The sequence below is a fragment of the Leopardus geoffroyi genome, chromosome A1 (genome assembly GCF_018350155.1).
Source record: "Leopardus geoffroyi isolate Oge1 chromosome A1, O.geoffroyi_Oge1_pat1.0, whole genome shotgun sequence".
Taxonomy (NCBI): domain Eukaryota; kingdom Metazoa; phylum Chordata; class Mammalia; order Carnivora; family Felidae; genus Leopardus; species Leopardus geoffroyi.
The window spans coordinates 82,767,968-82,789,543 of NC_059326.1; the positions used below are offsets into that span (position 1 = coordinate 82,767,968).

The window sequence follows — 21,576 nt, forward strand, 5'->3', positions numbered from 1 at the left end:
GTTTAACTAGCTGAGCCACCATAGTGTCATATTTTTAATAACCATAATTAGCCTAAAATTTTTACCTGTAGCCCAACTAACTTGCTTCTAGATAGCCCCACCCAACACAGGGTTTACTGGCCACCCCCCAGACTACTCACCATCTTTATTCCTGTCCTGGAGTCACCAGGCATCAAAGCTGCAAGACTTGGGCCATTCTTCAGCACCCCTTTCTCCCTCATCCCCACCCCAACAGACACATGCCTTCCGGGAGGCCTGACTCCTGCAGACCCTACCCACAGCACAGAGGCACACCTCTGCTCACTACCCCACAGCTGCATGACCGGATGAATACCCCAGCTGTGTGGCCCACTAGCCCACCTCTGGTCTTGTCTTCTTCCACACTCAGTGACAGAGAACCTCCAGGTCATGTATGTGTTTGTGTTTCTCCCTTGTTTCTGTTCTTTAGTCCTCCCTCATGTTAGGGGCCAAGCGCCAATTCCTGCGCATGCTTTTCAACATTCTTGCCATCTAGCCCTTGGTCTACACCAAGTATCTAGAATATGGAGGAGGGCGATTCCTTTTTATTGCAGATGGTAATACAGATAGCCCTCGCGTACTTACTCCATCACATTTTATTTTATTTTTAAGTACTTATTTTAGAAAGAGAGAGAGAAAGAGCACATGCATGACAGGGGCGGAGAGAGAGGGAGACAGAGGATCCTATCTGCACTGACAGCGCAGAGCCTGATGTGGAGCTCAGACTCACAAACCTTGAGATGTTAACCTGAGCGGAAGTTGGACGCTTTTCCAACTGAGCCACCCAAGGCGTCCCAGTCCAACACATTTTAAACTGTAAATTTCTTCCCTTCTTTGCGCATTTTCTGATGGGAAACTGCAGAGATCGTTTTTCAGTTAATCAATGTTTCAGGTGCCCATCCTGGGCATGTTGCTGGAGGCTCAGAAAGTAGGATAAGGTGGACACGGTTTCATAATTCAGTCTTAAAGGCCTGACAACAGAATAGAAATGTCCACTGGCAGTTACATTTCATGAGTCCTCACTCCATACCCACTTAATTCTCTACTTGAAAATGACTCATTTCCCAGGGCTGCCCCTTGGCCTCCGGGGGATACTTGGATTCTGAATCAAGCCCAAGCCTCATTCAGGAGTGTCTGTCCAAGGCTGACATGGTCTCTTCAGTGCCACAAACAATTATCTATACTTGTCCCCGGTGCCACAGCCCAGAAGCTGTCCAATCTGAGTTCATGTTAATTGCCGGCTAAAAGTGTGCCTGGGGTCACGTTGCCTCTCTGTGTCGCAGGTCCAGGATGCCCAGCCCCTCGTGGACACTCGCGCCCCACTGAGCCTCAGCCACCTCCACCTGAAACTCAAGAAGCTGAAGGTAACGCCAGTTCTTCCTCAATTGCCCTTGTAACTGAGGAAACGTGGCCTCAGAAACCCCAGAAATGGAAACAGCCGGCTCGGCAAGGGATAAAGATTCCCGTTGTTGACAATGCCGGGCCATGTCAGCAGCCCGTTAACCTCACTCCGCCAGCACAGGCGGGTAGTAGGGCCATGGGGACCCTTCTCCAGTCTTCCTGCGGACATTTGTCTGCAGAGGAGAGGGCGGAAGGGGCAGGAAGGCACAGCGGCAGGGTCGTTCTGGAGCAATCGGTACCCTTCCTTCAAACAAGACCATTCCTTGACCTCCACAGATATTTTATTTCTTGAAGTTTAAGCCGTCTGGTGCTCATGGCTATGGTGACAGTAGTGCCTCCAGAACAAAATGCTGTGTGCTCTTTATGTGCCTGTTAGTGATGATATCTGAGGTGGGCAGAGCAGAAACTAAACGTCATCCTCAAGCAAATCAATAGATCAGTGAACTTTAAAACCTAAAACAAGAGATTTTTCATTTCCTCTGGGCTCCAATCTCTTCTTCTGCACAGTATAAAATCACCTCTCTTAAAACATGAAGTGGTTTCCTCATTAGCATCATTCACTGAGTTTTGGACGGTAACCCAATTTCACAAAGAATCATAGCGTTCTTGCTGTTACTTCCATTCTGAGCATACGAAATTTGGCCCCTTCCTAACGTATCCCGATTTATAGACAAAGGAGCCTGCATGTGTCATACTCATTGTTGAAGCTTGCTACAACAGCTCTTGCTGATATTTGAAGAGGCAGTGTAAACCTGCAGTGTGCCCAAGTCAAAGGAAATGTGGGGTTGAAGGAATCCGCTAAGTAAATCTGCACGGTAATGGCCTAGATGCAGCTGGTGCTTCCGAAGGCCCCCCATGTGTCTGTGTGTCTGTCCGCAGCTCGAGGAGGAGCGTCTCATGGTCATCGACAGGGATAACCGCTTGCTGCTGGAGAGGGTGTCCTGCATCATGAGGACCAGAGGACAGACTGAGAAAGAAACAACTGCACATGTAAGAGGTAACTGGGGCTCCTGCACCCCACAGCCAGCACCAAACCCAGAAGGACCCGGAGTGCTCAGCTCCAGGCCCTGCACAGGATAGCTGCCCCTGAGCCAGAACGGGGCCTTTCCTTCCCCTCCAGAGAGCCCTGTGCTTCCTGCTGTGTTGTCCACGAATCAGAGTATTGCCTGGGACTCAGGCTGATTCCGTGCCCACCACAGAACAAGGACACAAACAGTAGCTCTCAGTGCTGTGAGCTCACTGTGCACCTGTGCTGTCCCACTGTGCTACATCATCTCACTGCCTAACTCTCATACTTAGCCCGTGAGGAAGGGTCTATTGTGCTTCTTGGTGTACAGATGGGGAAACTGAGGCACCGAGCGGTGACAGAACTTGGTGAGGACGGCACCTAGAAACTGGTGGAAGCAGGTTCCACCCCAGGGCCTGTGCCCAGGCATTTCTCCTAGGTTTTCATCTGCAAAAGCAGCCAAGGCTGTTGTTTTCTGTCAGCGCACCATGGGCCCAATATTTGCCTGGAAACGGCATCAAAGGCCACGCACTCCTGTCTCCAATGTGGGTGGTGACTGCTCCTGCTTGTTGCAGACGAGGTGGCCACTCCCAGCCTCTTGCTGGTGCTGCTTTTTCCCAACCACATTGTTTTTTACCCAAAGTGCAGTTCTCTGTAGAAATGGAGAATAGCAGGCCTCCATGGTCTTTAAAATCTGCCTATAAAAGTTTGGAGACAATTATGAATCCTAAAAGCCCCTCTCATTGTCCTTTCCTTTTAAATGCGACAGTTCAGTAGTGACAGTGATGGATAATTGTAATGCAGGTGGGTTTTCAGAAGTGATCAGTCCTCTTAAAACCTTTAGCCTGTACCTGTCTCCAAGAAGCTCAGAATGGTTTCCAGATTCTGCAATAAATTAAAATTTAGTTGACCCTCAAGCACAGGAAGTGCGTCTTATAGGAAGGCTATAGTGGGCCCAGACCAAAGCTCCATGGGAAGAGTGGATCGTACAGTCCTGCTGGGCTGGGTTTATCAAAGTAATTTGTCTCCCAGTTCAGCAGTGGTTCACCTGGGGCTACACTCTGAGGGGCCTGGAAGGATGGGGAGCAGGCCTGCATGTCAGGAATGGCCCCTATGCTTCATGGCTGCAGCCACTGTCCAGCCCGTCATTAAAAACCTGGAGCTATGGGTAGACCTCCATTCTCCTGGGATAGTTTACATTACATTTGGAATCACTTTCTGCATTAAAGACAGATATTTCACCTGAGTATAAAAATCACTGTTGAGTGATTAAAGCTTAAAAGCTTAAAGCTTAAAGCTGTTATGAGGGAGCCTAGGCTAATAGTTAATCTCCATACAACTCAGGCCAGGATAGGCTCCTACAGGGAGCTTCTCACACAAGATGCCTGGATTCTCTTTGATAAGTGAGTCCCTAGCAGCCTGGAGGGGACTCCACACAATCAAATGGCTCCCCCCTCAGAACCTGCCTGATCTGTCACACACAGGAAATAAGGGAAGAAGGAGGGAAAAGAGGAAGCAGAAGTGATCCTGGGAGGTACCAGCCAGTCAGAAGCCCACAGGAAGTCCCTCGGCTTGAACAAGGGAGCCAGACAGAACCAGACTTCAGGAAACATGAAAGGGATGTGAGGGGCCAAAGGTGGCCTGTGAACCAACCCAGCTCCTCCCACACCAGGAAATTATTTTGGCCGGCTTTGCAAGCCACATACCCCCTCCTTGTCTTGCTTGGATTTAAAGCAGCAGAAGACCTCCTTTTCCCTTCTGACATATTTCTCATTGTTCAGCTCTGGACCATATGCTGAGGACAAAGGGTGGTTGCTTTGCACGTTCAAACTCAAAGCGAATTCAGCTTCACGCAACTCTTGACGTTTGGAGTGTGGAAGTAGGAGGCACCTAGCTAATTCAGCTAATGACTCATCACAAAGTAGTGGTAGAAATGGTGTGTCTCCTTGTGATTAGTTTAATGGAGCCCCAGCAAAAATAAAAGTCAATGATTTCTGTCAAGAATACATCAGTTTGGGCCTGATAACTGGCCATTTCATTTCTCCTTTATTTAATAAAAGATACTTGTCAAGTTAACACAGGGTGTGGAAGAGAATTAGCCAATTTTCAGGGAGATCTTGGCTATTCCCAGAACATTGCAAACTAGTTGGTTCAGATAGCATGGATGTACCTAGCTAGCTAACTACCCAGTAGCAAAAGTCAACACTATAGGAGAAACTATATGACCAACAATTGGGCTTTAATTCTTCATTTTATTTTGTATGGCTTTATTGAGATATAATTGGCATATGGTACACTATATATTTTCAGTGTACCATTTGATAAGTTTGACGTGCTTTACACCTGTGAGAATATCACCACAATCAAGATAATAATTATACCCATCACTCCTCCAGGTCTCCTGTTCCCATGAATAATTACCTCACCCCTCCTCTCTCCCATCCGCATACATCCACAGTCTTTTTGTCCCTGTGGACAAGTTTGCATTTTCTGAGTAGATCCATGCATTTTCTTCCTTTTTCTGCCATTTACTCCACGTAATAGCATGGTTGAGTGAGTCAATAGACCATTCCTTTTTGTGGCTGAGTAGTGCTCATTGTAGGGAGCCATCACAGTTTGTTTATCCATTCACCTATTGGTGAGCATTTGGATTGCCTTTAATCTTTGACTATTAAACAAATAAGGATGAAATGAATATTCATGTTTTTAAAAAGTCAAAAACCAGGGGGTCTGTGTGGCTCAGTTGATTAAGTGACTGACTTTGGCTCGGGCTATGATCTCGCAGTTTGTGGGTTCAGGCCCCATGTGGGGCTCTGTGCTGACAGCTCAGAGCCTCGAGCCTGCTTCGGATTCTGTGTCTTCTCTCTCTGTCCCTCCCTCACTCATGCTCTGTCTCTCTGTATCTCTCAAAAATAAATAAATTTCAAAAAAAATTTTTTTTTTTAAATCAAGAACCAATATCTGCCCAAGACTGAAAACTCAATGATAAATGAAGAGTCTTAAATATGAGTCACACAGAGAAAGTCTTCCAAGCATGACAGCATAAGGAGGTCTCTGGACCCACTCCCTAGTAAAACTGATAAAAATTATTTTTAAAACAATCATTTAAGGTTTATGGAAATGGTCCTAAGGACATACACCATATGAAGAAACATTTATCCAAGAAAATCTGCTGAAATGTGATGCAGCAAGAACAGACAGATTCCATAGTATTTGAACTGAGACACACTCCATCCCCCTCCCTCCCAACCCTTCCAGGCTGATGCAGCCAAGAGCAAAGGGCTCCTTCTCTCTCCAACTTCCCACTGGAGAAGCTTTCTTTCTGGAAAAGGCGGGACTTCAGCATTTATCATCCTGTCTCCAGCTGCCTATTATTGAGACCACGTCTCAGGTGAGAGTGGCCCAGAGATGAAGACTCCTTTCTGCCCAGCTCCCACTCAGAAAATGGAGGCTCCACCTTGAGTGATATTGCTGAGAATACTGGGGCCTGATCCCCTTGGCCTAGTTCATAAAACAGGAGTTTGATGTTGGGACAGTCAAGCCATAAATATCTATGTGTTCTCCCCCATTACAATGGAAGAGCATGGGATGTCACACAGAGAGAAGCTTGCTATTCTGAGCTCCAGAACTCTGAGATTTTGTGTAGGGTGAGATGCAAACCATGAAATAAATGGTTCTTGATGTTCCCTCAAAGCATCTGACTTCATTTTCAGCAAAGTGTGGCAAGTTCCAAGCATCACTGAACATGAAATAAAAGACATTCAAATTGGAGAGGAAAACAAAAAACTGTCTCTATTCACAGATGATATGATCTTGCATACAGAAAATCCTAAGGAAACCAATTAAAAAAACCCAAAACTATTAGAACTAATACACAAGTTCACCAAGGTAGCAGGACACAAGATTAATATACAAAAGTCCATTGTATTTTTATATATTTGCTATTAACAATCTGAAACTGAAATTAAGAAAATTGTTTCATTTGCAAAAACATCAAAAATAATAAAATACTTGGGAACAAATTTAATAAAGAAAGTACAAAACTTACATTCTGAAAACTATAAAACATTGTTGAAAGAAATTAAAGAATAAATAAATGGGGGAACATCCTATGTTCGTAAGTCAGAAGACTTCATATTGTTAGCATGGCATACTCCACAAACTGCTGATTCAGTGCCACCCCTACCAGAATCCTAGCTGATTTCTTTGTAGAAATTGGCAAGTGGATTTGAAAATTCATATGGAACTGACAAGGGACACCAAGTAGTCAAACAATCTTGAAAAAGAAGAACAAAATAGGAGTCATGTATCCTGATTCCAAAACTTTCTGCAAAGCAGTGGTAATCAAGACAATGTGGTGCCAACATAAGGGCAGACATGGATCAATGAAATAGAATTGAGAGTCCAGAAATAAACCCATGTGTCTATATCAATTTATTTTCAATAAAGATGCCAGGACCATTCAATAGGGAAAGAATAGTCTTTTCAGCAAATGGTGTGGAACAATTCTATAGTCATATGCAGAAGAATAAAGTTGGGCTCTTATTTCACACCACATACAAGAATTAACTCAGAATGGATCAAAGACCAAAATATAAAAGCTGAGACAGGGGCACTTGTGTGGCTTAGTCAGCTGAACAACTGAATCTTGGTTTCTGCTCACGTCCTGATCTCCTCGTGGTTCATGAGTTCAAGTCACACATCAGGCTCACTGCTGTCAGCCTGTCAGTGCAGAGCCCTCTTTAGATCCTCTACCCCCTCTCTTTGCCCCTCCCCTGCTTGTGCTTTCCTCAAAATAAATATTTTTTTTTAAAAAGCTGAAACAAAGTATAAAAACTCATATAAGAAAACATAGAAGTGAATCTTCCTGACCTCATCTTTGGCAATGGTATTAGATATGACACCAAAAGCATGAAAAAAGAGAAAACATTAAGCTGGATAAATTAGACTTAGTTAAAATTAAGGACTTCTGTGCTTCAAAGGACAGTATCAAGAAAGTGAAAAGACAGTCCACAGAACGGGCAAAAATATTTGCAAGTTATATATCTGATAAGGGACTTGCATATATTCAGAATATATGAAGAGCTCTTACAGCCAAATGATAAAAAGAAAAATAGCCCAATTTAAAGATACGCAAATGATCTGAATAAATATTTCTCCAAGGAAGATATGCAAAAGGACAATAAATACATGAAAAAATGTTCAACATCATTAGTCATCATGGCAATTCAAGTCAAAACCACAATGTGATATCACTTTATACCCACAAGTTTGGCTAGAACCAAAGGCAGATAATAACAAATGTTGGTGAGGATGTGGAAAAATTGGAATCTTCATCCACTGCTGGCGGAAATGTAAGATGGTGCAGCTACTTTGGAAAAAAGTCTGGCAGTTTTTCAAACGTTTAAACATAGAGTTACCATATGATTCAGTAATTCCACTCCTAGACACATACACAAGAGAAATGAAAATATGCCCACAGTAAAACTTGTATAGGAATATCTACATCAGTGTTATTCATAATAGCCAAGGGTGGGAACAATACAAATATTCATCAACTGAAGAATGAATAGACAATATTTGGTATACTCACACACAATGGAATATTATTCAGGAATTTAAAGGAATGAAGTATTTAAAATAGCATAACATGGGGGCATGACTTCGGCTCAGGTCATGATCTCATGGTCTGTGAGTTCGAGCCCCGTGTCGTGCTCTGTGCTGACAGCTCAGAGTCTGGAGCCTGCTTTGGATTCTCTCTCTCTGCCCCTCTCTCTCTGCCCCTCCCCCGCTCATGCTCTGTCTCTCATTTTGTCAAAAATAAATAAACATTAAAAAAATTTTTTAAATAAAACAGTATAACATGGATGAACCTTGAAAACTTTATGCTGAATACAAAGAAATGGAAAACATTCCATGCTCATGGATTGGAAGAATAAATATTGTTAAGATGTCAATACTACCCAAAGCTATCTACACATGCAATGCAATACCAATCAGAATTGCACCAGAATTCCTCTCAAAGCTGGAACAAACAATCCTAAAATTTGTATGAAACCACAAAAGACCCCGAATAGCCAAAGTAATATTGAAGAAGAAAACCAAAGCAGGAGGCATCACAATCTCAGACTTTAGCCTCTACTACAAAGCTGTAATCGTCAGGACAGTATGGTATTGGCACAAAAACAGACACAGTGGGATAGAATAGACAACCCAGAAATGGACCCACAAACGTATGGCCAACTCATCTTTGACAAAGCAGGAAAGAATATCCAGTGGAATAAAGACAGTCTCTTCAGCAAGTGGTGCTGGGAAAACTAGACAGCGACGTGCAGAAGAATGAACCTGGACCACTTTCTTACACCATACACAAAAATGAACTCAAAATGGATGAAGGACCTGAATGTGAGACAGGAAACCATCAAAACCCTAGAGGAGAAGGCAGGAAAAAACCTCTTTGACCTCAACCGCAGCAATTTCTTACTCAACATGTCTCCAAAGGCAAAGGAATTAAAAGCAAAAATGAACTATTTTCTGCTCTGGAAAATAGTGTGGAAGTTCCTCAAAAAATTAAAAATAGAACTACCCTATGACCCAGAAATAGCACTGCTAGGAGTCTACCCAAGGGATACAGGAGTGCTGATGCATAGGGGCACTTGTACCCCAATGTTTATAGAAGCACTTTCAACAATAGCCAAACTATAGAAAGAGCCAAACTATGGAAAGAGCCTAAATTTGTCAACTGACAAATGGATAAAGATGTGGTTTATGTATACAATAGAATACTACTTGGCAATGAGAAAGAATGAAATCTGGCCATTTGCAGCAATGTGGATGGAACTGGAGGGTATTATGCTAAGTGAAATAAGCCAGGCAGAGAAAGACAGATACCATATGTTTTCACTCATATGTGGATCTTGAGAAACTTAACAGAAGACCATTTTGGGGGTGGGGGGAGTTACAGAGAGGGAGGGAGGGAAACCATAAGAGACTCTCAAGGACTGAGAACAAACTAAGGATAGATGGGGGGTGGGGGAGAGGGGAAAGTGGGTGATGGTCAGGGAGGAGAGCACTTGTTGGGATGAGTACTGGGTGTTGTATGGAAACCAATTTGACAATAAATTATATTTAAAAAAAGAAAAGAAAAGAAAACTTTACGCTGAGAGAAAGAAGCCAATACGTTATATGGTTCAATTTATATGAAATGTCCAGAATAGGGAAATCCATAGAAATAAAAAGTCGATTAGTGGTCACTTAGGTTTGGGGGCAGGGAGGGATAGTGAGTTGATAGTTAAAGAGTACAAGGTTTCTTTTTGAGGATGATGAAACTATTCCCATTGACTATGCTGGTGGTTGCACATATCCAAGACATTTGTATGAGATCAGGAAGTTTTTCATCTTAAGAGAACAGGCCTTAAGAGGCTAAATAAAGCTCATTGCTAGGAAGATGGTAGAGTAGGAAGCACCAGGAATCTGTCTCTCTACCTAGACAATTGTGCAATTAAAATCTGTCTGAAGTAACTACTTTGGAGGTCTATTGAAACTGCTTTGGAATCTATTGAAAACTTGTAACTTCCAGGGGGAAGATTTGGGCATAAAATTGTGGTTAATTTCAGTCAATATCAGCTCTTAGCAAAGTAGCATGTACACATTGCCCGCCCACAGACTCATGATGGGCAGCTGTACACGTGGTCCTAGAGCAGCCTGTGATAGCCAAAGTAGGCAACAAAAGACCCTTACCTCCAAATATCAGGTCGATGCTGTGATCACTGATTGCTGCTTCTGATCACAAATGTGCAGATGAAGAGGTGACAACCACTCTTGTTGCAAGGCCATCCTGCTACTGCTGAAGTGACTTCCAGGGAATTTAAAGAACCAGTGTCCTTTATCTACCCACCTCTTCTCATTTTTCCCTTTCCCCGCTTTGGGAGTCAGACACTAAAGACTTGGACATACAAAAACAACTGCATGTACATGGAAAATTAGAAAGTGTCCTTTGAATGCTCAGAAAAAGGCTCAGAAAAGAAATTAGAAGGTTACACCTCAGGCTGATCCTCAGCACAGAGTTAGCCTGTGGCAACAAACAAAATAAATAAATTAATTAATTATAATAAAAACCAACTAGCTCTGAGGAAGGGGGAGAATCTTACTTCCAGAGTTACCACAGTACTGGATCCAAATGTCTAGTTTTCAATAAAAAATTATAAGGCATGCAAATAAACAAGAAAGGCCTATTCAAAGGGAGAAAAAAATGCATAAATGGAAACTGTCACTGAAAATGACCTGATGTCAGATATATAAAACAAAGATTTTAAAACAATGGTTTTAAATGCTCAAAGAACTGAAGAAAGATGTGGAGAAAGTCAAGAGAAGTATGTATGAACAAAATGGAAATATTAACAAGGAGATAGAAAACCTAAAAAGAAACCAAAAAGAAATTTTGAAGTTAAAAGTACCATCACTGAAAAGAAAAATTTACTAGAGGGATTCAAAGGAAGATTTAAGCAGGCAGAAGGAAGAATCAGTGAACTTGAAGGTAAGACAAAGGAAAGTATCCAGGCTGAGGAACAGAAAGAAAAAAGATTGAGGAAAAGCACAGAACCTGAAGGACCTCTGGGATATCATTAAGTGGATCAACATATATATTGTGAGAGTTCCAGAAGGACGAGAGAAAGGGGCAGAAAGGATATTTGAAGAAATAATGGCTAAGAACTTCCCAGATTTCATCCAAGAAGTTCAATGAACTTCAAGTAAGATGAACTCAAAGAGATCCATGCTGAGGCACATTATAATCATACTTTGGAAAGACAAAGACAAAGAATATTAAAAGCTTCAAGTAAGAAGCAAATCTTACATACAGGGATCATAAATGAGATAATTAGCAGATTAGCAGAGTGTCAAAAGAAAAAAAAATGTCAACCAAGAATCCCATATCCAGAAAATCTGTCCTTCAAAAGTGAAGGAGAAATCAAGACATTCCCAAATAAATAAAGGCTGCAGGAGTTCATTACCACTTGACCTTCTCCACCCTGAGTCCTTCAGGGTGAAATTACTAGTTACTATGCAGTAAATCAAAGCCATATGGAGAAATAAAGATCTCAATAACAGTAAACACATGAGCAAATATCAAAGCTACTATTACTGGAAATTTGGAGCTCCAAATCTTATTTTATACATAAGAGACTAATTTATTTAAAAGAATTGTTATTTTATGGGGCACATGATGTATTAGAATGTAATTTTATGATTGGGGTGCCTGGGTGGCTCAGTAGGTTGAGTGTCCGACTTCGGCTCAGGTCATGATCTCACAGTTCGTGGGTTCGAGACCCACATCAGGCTCTGCTGACCGCTTGCTCAGAGCCTGAAGCCTGCTTTGGATTCTGTGTCTCCTTCTCTCTGCCCCTCCCCTGCTCATGCTTTGTCTCACTCTGTTTCTCAAAAATAAATAAATGTAAAAAAAAATTTTTTTAAAAAAGGAAGTAATTTTATGAAATCAATAACTAAAAAGGATGGGAAGACAGCAGTGAAAGAACAGTTTTTATATATTATTGAAGTTAATCTGATATTGATTAAATGTGAAGTGTTATAACTTTAGGATGTCAAATGCAATCCTCATGGTAACCACAAATAAAATAGCTATAGAATATACACAAAAAGAAACAAAGGAATTTAAATGTTTTACTACAAAAAATCAACTAAAGAAGACAGTAATGCAGGAAATAAAAGACAAAAAGCTATTAGGCATATGGAAAACAAATAGCAAAATAGCAAAAGTCCCTCCTATTAGTAATTACTTTTTAAATTTATTTTAATGTTTATCTATTTTGAGAGGGGGAAGGGCAGAGAAAGAGGGGAAAGTGGATCTTAAGCAGGCTCTGTTCTGACAGCAGAGCCTGTTGCAGGGCTCCAACTCATGAACTGTGAGATCACGGACCTGAACCAAAGTCAGACACTTACCTAACCAAGCCACCCAAGTGCCCCAGGAATTATTAAAAAAATTTTTTTAATCTTTATTTATTTTTGAGAGAGAGAGACAGAGTGCGAGCAGGGGAGGAGCAGAGAGAGAGGGAGACACAGAATCTGAAGCAGGCTCCAGGCCCTGAGCTGTCAGCATAGAGCCCGATGCAGGGCTCCAACTCATGAACTGTGAGATCATGACCTGAGCCAAAGTCGGATGCTTAACCGACTGAGCCACCCAGGTGCCCCAGGAATTACTTTAAATATAAATGGATAAACTCTCCAACCAGAAGACAGAGATTGGCAGAATGGATAAAAACACATGATCAAACCATATACTGCCTACAAGAAACTCACTTCAGAGCCAAATAGATTGAAAGTTAAAGTATGGTAAAAAATATCTCACGCAAATAACAACCAAAATAGAGCAGAAGTGGTTATTCTACTATGAAACAAAACATACTTTAGATACAAAAAAGTTTACAAGAGACAAAGAAGGACATTATATATTAACAAAAGTTTTAATACAAGAAGATATCAAATTATAAACATTTGTGCACCTAAGGACAGACCACCAAAATATATAAAGCAAAAGTTGACATGATTGAAGGTAGAAATAGACAGTTCTACAATAATAATTGGAGACTTCAGTATCCTGTTTACAACAATGGACAGAACAACCAGACAGAAGATAAGTAAATAAATAGAAGACCTAACACAACAAGCCAACTAGACCCTACAGACATACACAGAACACTGTACCCAACAACAGCATACACATTCTTCTCAAGTGTACATGTGGCATTTTCTAGAACAGATCATGTTTTAGGCCACAAAGCAAATACTGATAGATCTAAAAAGATAGGTACTTCAGACTTGAAGCAGTGGCGTCAAGTCCCTGTTTCCTCACAGTCCTGCCAGCACTTGGCATCATACATGTTTTAGAGTCTCGCTCTATTCAATTTCTATGTATTAATCGTCCGGTGTGGTTTTTTTTTACTGGTCTGTCTCTCTTCTAGTTGTTAATATGTAATGGCTGTTTATATATTATCAATATTTACTTTTTTCTATTATCAATGTCACAAATATTTTTTGCTACATTATTATCATTTCACCTAAGTTTATTTTTAGGGAGACAAATCAGCCACTGTTTTCTTTTATGGCATCTAGTTCTAGTGCCTTCCACAGAAAGGGGAGAGCACTTTCTCCCCTATATTCTCCTATATTTTCTCCTAATGCTTTTATGGTTTTCTTGATTTGCTTTAAATCTTTGATTAATATAGAATTTAATAAATATGGAATTTTTTATATTGTGTTAGAGATCAGAGTTCATTTTTTTCCAAATTTATTGTGAGTTAAAAATAGCAGTTTGCAATATCAAAAATCTTCATACTCTTTCTATTTCACACCAGCTGCTTTCCAGAGGCTTCCACTCCCAGCAGGTGAACAGCATGTGTCCCCCACCCCACTCCCCGCATCACAGCAGGGAGGGGGGACCACCTCCTCCTCCTCCCCCTCCTCCTCCCCCACCTCCTCTTCCTGGGGCAGGAACGCTGGTCTCTGGCCCCAGTTCTTGGCGTCCTGGGCCCAGTCTACTGGGCATTGTGTTTTATTCGTCTCTGCTGCCTCCTTCAGTTGGTTTCTGTCCCTCTCAGGCTCATTTGTTCTTTGACATTGCAGTATACTTCATATCTGTGTCATTTTATTTCAGGTTTGTGTCTTTAAGCAGAACACTGTAAATTTGCTTTATAGTCTAGTCCCAGAGGCTTTTTCCCCTCAGTTTTATCCATTTGTTTATTGATGTAAGTATCGTGTTTGCTCTCATTTCTGGTTTTTTTCCTATGTTTTGTTTCCTTACTTTTTCCTCCTTTATATTGTTTTCTTTAGCAAATGTCAAGAAAATGCTTGGAACCTACGCTTCAAATCCATCCTTCACTTATTTACGTTGACTCTTGAAATTCCTCTTTTACAAAACAGGAAACAGATAAAGCCCAAGAGCAAAAGGAGATGTTAAGATAAAGTAAAACAAAGGAAGGGAAAACAGCCTCCTAGAAATAGTGTTTCCTGCAGCTGCAGCGCAGAGACTGCACTTTATTGAAGTGTCAGCTCGAGGCACCTGCTTGATGCAGTCAGGGAAACATGCCTGGGCACAAAAGCACTCACAGTTCTGACAAAGACCAGACTCTAGGGATGTGGGCCTCCTGCTGAGGTTATCCCTTCTGCAAGAAAAGACAAACAGGGATAGCCTAAGGAAACAACTCATTGCCTCTGGATCCCAGATCAGAAACAATTACCATCTGAGCGTCCCAAATCAAAAGATGGCTCTGTCACAAGCATCCTTCCTGCCCTGTTTTAAGTTCCCAGGGCCTTCAGCTTCCATGTCTGTATGTGCAGAAGGAAGAGGGTGACAGGCCCAGGGGCAGAGGGAAGGACGCCCACTATGGGATTCCTCAGTCAAAAATTTCTTTCCTGCTGTTGGGTCTGTTGGCTTTGAAGTAGAAAGACTTTCTCTAAGGGTGCACTTGCTTTTCCCCCAACAAGTCCCAGCCTCCCAGCCTTGGAAACATCAGGAACATAGTCAGCATGGAGGTGAGGGTGGGGTTAGCAGGACACTTTTACAGGAGAGCTCCTCCCTTCAGAAAGAAAACCAAAATCAAACTATTTGAAAACCGTAGGGCTAGGGAGGAAAGAGCTGTTTTATATAAAGGACCAGAAGGCTAGAAAATGGTCCAAGAATCCACAGGAGCCCTTCTTGACCAGATACCCTTCCTTGTCCAAGAATGTTCATAGCAACACTATTTATAATAGCCAAAAAGTAGAAACAACCCAAACATCCATCAGCTGATGAACAGGTAAGCAAGGTGGTAGAACCAGCCAATGGAATATTATGCAACTATAAAAAGAATAGAGTTTGGATATGTGCTTCTTTGTGGGTAACCCTATAAGACATCAGACTCTGTGAAAGAGGGCAGATCCAAAGGGCATATACTGTATGATTTCATTTAGATGAAATGCCCAGAATATGAAAACCCAGAGAGATGCAAAGTGAGTTAGTGGCTGCCAGGGTCTGTGGGAGGGGAGGTGGGGAGCAGGAGCTAAGGGGCACGGTGGTTTTCTCTTGGTGGGGAAGGGTCGTAAAAGCTTCTAAGCTGGATTCGGTGAGATGACTGCACAACTCTGAACATAACAAAACCACTCATATATATAGCTTAAAAGGAATAATTGTATGGTACAACACTATAGCTCAATGAAGCTGCTATGTTAAAAAAGGATTATATGATTGATTCTAAATGAAAAGAATTGTCAGTGAATTGAAATACCCCATTTCCCTTGCATTCTAGTGAATAGATATTTTAGTGCCCTTCCCTAGGGAAAGTATTTCTGATATGTAATTCTGGTCCAGCAGGAACTAAAACTGGGATTTAGCAAGGCCACATCCAAGCCCAAACCCCAACAGTGAAGGAGAAGGGGAGGACTCAAAATGCAAAGTGAGAAAAGAAGGCAAATCTGAGCGGTGTGGTGAGAGAAACTGCGAGGCAGCCACGGGCTCCCTGAAGCCACAACAGTGCTGGTCCTCGGGGTGCCGGCTCGGGAGGTTGGCCAGGCCCTCCTCACCGATATCACACGGAGGACAGCTGCACATGTGCATAAGACAGCACTCCAGAACTGCGTGTGTTTACACAGTGTGCCTGACAGGCTGATGCAGCAGAACTATTCTTTGTGCTTCCGGGCTGATAACTGGAAACCAGTTATGCAGAGAAGTAATACTGGGAGCTAAAGGGCTTTGAATTAGATTTTTTCTCTGGCCTCTAACATTTACTCTGTCACCATATTTGTGCCGTTGTGTATTTGTTTATAATTCTCAAGTGGATTGTGTAATTCCCCTTAAAAACCTGTGATTGTTACTTTAACAAATATCTAAATAAATCAGTTTAAAACTCCTCGACATGAAAAAACTAGCCCTGATTCCAGAACATATAACGTGGAGATGTGAAAGGAATCAGTGGTCAGATGGATGGAGTGTGGCAGGTGCCTTGGAGACGGCTCACTTTATCCGTCACGTCCAGGCAGGACCATGCTCACGCTGTTCCGCAGCAGAGAACATCTATCCTGTATCAGCACCTGAAACAAATGATTGAAAGCCTCATACACACTTTCATTCATTCATTCAACAAACTAAATCTAAAATTGAATTTGGTGATGATCGCACAACTCTGAAAATACCACAACCACTCAATACACACTTTAAAAGGGTGCTTTTATTGTATGAAATTATGTCCCAATGAAACTGCTGTGTTTAAAAAGATAATCTGATTAATTTAAAAAAAAATTTTTTTTTTCAACGTTTATTTATTTTTTGGGACAGAGAGAGACAGAGCATGAACGGGGGAGGGGGAGAGAGAGAGGGAGACACAGAATCGGAAACAGGCTCCAGGCTCTGAGCCATCAGCAAAGAGCCCGACGCGGGGCTCGAACTCACGGACCGCGAGATCGTGACCTGGCTGAAGTCGGACGCTTAACCGACTGCGCCACCCAGGCGCCCCGATAATCTGATTAATTTTAGACTGAGTGGATGTGCTGGGCACTGAGTAGACCTGGGGTTCAAGATGAGGAAGACAGACGTGGACTCTGCCTCACAGAGCTGGACCCCTCAGTGATGTCACAGGACATAATCACTCTTCACCATATTCAACTCATACTATAAATTGAGGTTGAATTCTCCACTAAAAAAAAAAAGAGAGAGAGAGAGAAAGGAGCTAATTTCATTCCTTTATGCATACACCCTTTAAAGCATACTTGTAGATCAATAGTGAGTCTGGTTTCAGGTTTCTGTGTCTAAACAGAATCACCCCAGGTCCTTCACTGCTCCTTGCAGGCAGGGCCTTTAGTCAGTGGCGTTTAAAATCACCGACCTGGAGTCAGACAGCCCTAGATGTGAATTTCGACTCTTTTCATTTGCTGCGTGGCTTTGAGCAGATTACTCAACGTCTGAATCCATGGAGCAAGGTAGTGCTAGAAGCCAGCTCACGGCTGCACATTAGGCCTTGTGTGCGAGGTAGGTGTGGGCTTCAGAATCCCTCCCTTTCCTATCATGAAACCTCAAACTGGGCACAATGCTGTGTCGCGTCTAGTGCTAAATTTGATAGGAAAATGGTCTCTTGGTAATGATAGTATACCTGATCTACAAGCCTTCTTGTTTGCATCTTCTGTACAGTCATTGTTTTCATGCCTCAGTCCTCTTCCCAGTGACTACATTATTCCCAGAGTTGTGTTTAGTGTGTCTCTGCAGCCCTGCCCTGAAAAACCCCAATGCAGTGAAATTTAAACAATCTACCACAGAATTGCAAATGTCGCTATTTGGACATGACAACATTGGTCTATTTCTCTGCCTGCCACTCCCAGAGAACCTCAGTCTGTGAAGACTGCCAGGTGACTCCACATGGGCAAGAAGCAGCTCTCTTCAAAAACAGCAGGGACCTTCTCATTCCAGGAAGGCTCAGAGAGTCTTTAGTGGGCGAATGGGTCTGACTTCACACACGCCTCTCAGAGTGAAAACTGGCTATGCAGGAGCTCTGATTTTGAAATTAACTTGAAAAAATAAGGTACCAGGTGTGTTTTTAGGTGAAAAGATGAGTTTGTCCCATATTACACTGTGTGTCAAATCAGTTTAAATATGTAGAACTTTCAAATGTTTTAAAATCACCATAAATATAAAGAATGGGAATAATGATGGGTGGGGGAAGATGAGGGGGAGCAGGAGGACAGCAGGAGAACAGCAGGAGGGACAGCAGGAGGAGAGGAGGTGCCCTCTGTGCAGGGTGGGCTCTGGGTGAGGCAAAGAGGGGCTTGTGTAGGGTGGAGGATTGATCCCTGGGCCCCTCCTCTGTAACACCCAAGCCTCCAGGGACAGCTGCACAATGCAGTGGCCACTCTCTTTTCTCAAAGACAGTGACACATGGGCCTGCCAGAAACTCTGAAGTCTATTTTGGGACCAGAGTAAAGTTTTTATGTAACTCATAAGTAGATTAGGGATAACCACAAATAGTACTGACCCTCAAGACAGTGGCTGAAACAGAAAGCATAATAGTGGTTATTAACCTGCCCCCCCTCCATTGATTCTCAGGCTGTATTATCTGGACCTCATGACAAATGTCCTTAACCTGACCAATCTCCTGTCCAGCCAGTAACTTGCACAGATATGAAGTCCCAGGCCAGGTATGGCCCCTTACAACGCTTTGAGGAAACCAGTGGATATGTGGAGAAGTGGCGGTCCCTAGTGGCGCTCCCTGGAACTGCGGTTCCAGCTCCTGAGTGGAAATGCGGGAGGGGCGGTAGGCTCCAACCACAGAGGAGTTCCAAATTGTTCAAGGGTCTGCCGGTTCAGAGCTTCTCTCTTTCTGCAAGTGTGGTGATGCTGATGCTCATTTTCCCAAGCCTTAAACCCTGCTCTCCAGCAGGATTACTGTCCCTGAGCAATAGACAGTAATACCCAGTAAAGTTCCTGTAAAGTCCTGTGGGCATGAGTTACCTTAACTCCCACTGACACAGGTATGTGACGTGACCCCCAATCGCGTCCCTAACTTTGATAGACTGAATAAAGTAATTAATAAACCAACAGTACTCCATAACAGAAGTACGCTCAAACTACCATACCACATACACTCGACTGTTAGAGGCCTGGCAAAATGAAGAAGTAATCAATTTTCCTGTGCTCAGGTGAACACACCCGGTCACAGAAGCAAACAGTCACCAGTACTTTAAAGATTCCGAAATGATCATTTACCTAAATTGTTTCCCCTAGAACTTGGATTTGCCCTAAAACCCCACACTTAGAGTCACTAATGGAGGAAACAGCAGAAGTCATTGTTGCCCTGACATCCGAGTTTTAGTGGTGGCTTTGTGCTGATCGGCTCTGTGACCTTGCGCGGGTTAAGTTATCCTGGCAGGGTCCCATTTTCCATCAGAGTAGGTATTACAAAGCTGTACATTTATAAACTATCATAAAACCTCAATTTATATTAACATTATTTATCTATGCGGAGGTTAATTCAAAAGACAATTGTTAACCAAGATTTTGTTTTCTCCTCAGGAGCCTTGGTAAACTGTTATTAAAGAGAACCTTCCAGGGCCCTGGTGTCTGGGCAACCATTGCCCAGCTCTCCTGGAAATGCTTAACAGACCGTGAGAGCCTGACTGGGTCACTGACCGGTGTCTAAGTAGGTGTTTGGTGCAGACACTTAGCAAGCCTGCAGGACAAAGGAAAATCTGTTATCAGTAGGAGAGTCTGTGCTGTGTGAATGGAGAACTCTGTTCTTGGATTCCCCAGGAAAGATTTACATGAGGATCTGCATTCAAATAGAGACAGCCAGGAGCAAGATAGCAAGCACAAAGCAGTTTATTAAGGATGTAGCTCTGCAGGTGGGGGAGGGGCAAGCCCAGAGGTGGCAACTGCTCTGGGTCAGGCTGTCTTTTCTTCTCCTGTTTGTGTAGGTTGTGGGTCACAGCTGGGTGTGTCCTACTGAGGTGGTTTCCAGTTATCTAAGGGACTCCTCTTATTGGCTGGGAGGCAGTTTTTGGCCCTACTAGGTTCCTGTGGATTGTCAGGACCATCTTCCCCCAGGGGGTTGGGTGGAACCCACAATGTAGCAGTATTATAATGAAGCTATAGGTGATGCTGGGTCACAGTTTGAGGAGGAGATGGTTTGCTCGGGCACCTGTGATTCTTGGTCTGTCAGCCTTGGGTGCTGGAAGCTGTCAGGCCAGGAGGTTAAAACCCACGAAGTCAGGATGTTGTGCCCTCAGGCTTCTAATGTGTCACCTACTTATCACCGTCCTTGCCTCCAGCTCACATCTAACTAACCTAACTAACCGCCTGCTCTATAAAACCCACAGTAAATGGAGAGTTGATATTTGGTTAATTCCAAATTTACACAATTGTCATGTAAAGTGGCAACAAAGATGTTTGAAATCATTGACTTTTGAATAATTATTTATGCCCTTCCAAAGCCTCAATATTTTTCCAATGTCAACCAACAAGAGTCTCCCGATTCTCAAATTACTGTCCTGACTGTATTTCTTTTTTTTTAAATGTTTACTTTATGAGAGAGAGAGAGAGAGAGAGAGAGAGAAAGTGAGTGGGGGAGGGGCAGAGAGAGAGGGAAACCACGGAATCCGAAGCAGGCTCCAGGCTCTGAGCTGTCAGCACAGAGCCCTATGTGGGGCTCGAACTCACGAGCCATGTCCTGAGCCAAAGTCGGAGGCTTAACCGGCTGAGCCACCCAGGCATCCCCTGTCTGTATTTTATGGACAGTTTAAGGAAAGAATTGTAAAACAGAGATTAATGTATATACAATTTCATAAAATTCAGTATTGCATAAAAATAACAATGTACAGTTGTTCCCCAGTATTTGGCTGACTTCAGACTAGTTACACATCAGAAAAAATCTTGGGTTAGGTTTAGAACCCCTTGATTGAAAATTTGTTATCTAATATAATTTGTGACTTGATTGGTGATCTCAGTGTCCTGTTCTCTTTCTTTATATGATTCTTCATTGTCCCATTTTGAAGGCAGTGGGAATTATTCTTGTAAAAGAGCGGGCAATTTGAGGGTTAGTCATCCTTCCCACGGCCCCATGTCACTCTGCTAGCTTTTGCAAACAGTCTATAGCTGTCCCTTGGCCTTTACCACCCCCCTCAGACACTGAGCAGTGATTGGTGCATTTAGGTCATGGGTACAGGTGCAAAGGAGAAAGTGGAAGAAAGATTGTGCCTAACACACACACATGCCATCCTGGTCGTACGTCTTTTTCAATTGCTGCCACCTAAAATAATGCACCTCTCCCTGCACGTGGTGAGTCCGATAAGCACCATGGGCACTGACTACCATTTAACCTCATGTGCTTGCTTAGAACTGTGAAGATGAATGTGGTGGTTACAAAGTGCACAGGTGTTCATCTGATGAAACATGAAAGGCAGAGAAAGCAAATTCAAATTCTGATGAAGCTGTTATTATGGAAATAAAAATGTGTCGCTCCTTCTGTGGTAAGATACCAGTGTAGCCAACCTGCCATGCAGCAGCTGGCTGGGCCTTGGTTCCCCAGGGCCCATGAGGGCTCACAACTGCATGCCTGGTGACTAAGCAGTGGAGCATCTGAGGTGAGGGAAAGCCTTGCACCTTCTTACTGTAACTGTGG

The 21,576-nt window shown here is 42.8% G+C and overlaps 1 protein-coding gene across 1 annotated transcript in view; it reads left to right on the top strand.

Annotated features, from left to right (window-relative positions):
* CFAP97D2 (CFAP97 domain containing 2) overlaps positions 1–16,323 on the top strand; it is a 29,025-nt gene extending 12,702 nt beyond the window's left edge. The window contains exons 2-4 of the mRNA XM_045475316.1: positions 1,302–1,382; positions 2,299–2,409; positions 15,789–16,323. Coding sequence (XP_045331272.1) covers positions 1,302–1,382; positions 2,299–2,409; positions 15,789–15,842 — 246 coding nt within the window. The 3' untranslated portion in view covers positions 15,843–16,323. The remainder of the gene's footprint in view (positions 1–1,301; positions 1,383–2,298; positions 2,410–15,788) is intronic.
* The last annotated feature ends 5,253 nt before the right edge of the window (positions 16,324–21,576 follow it).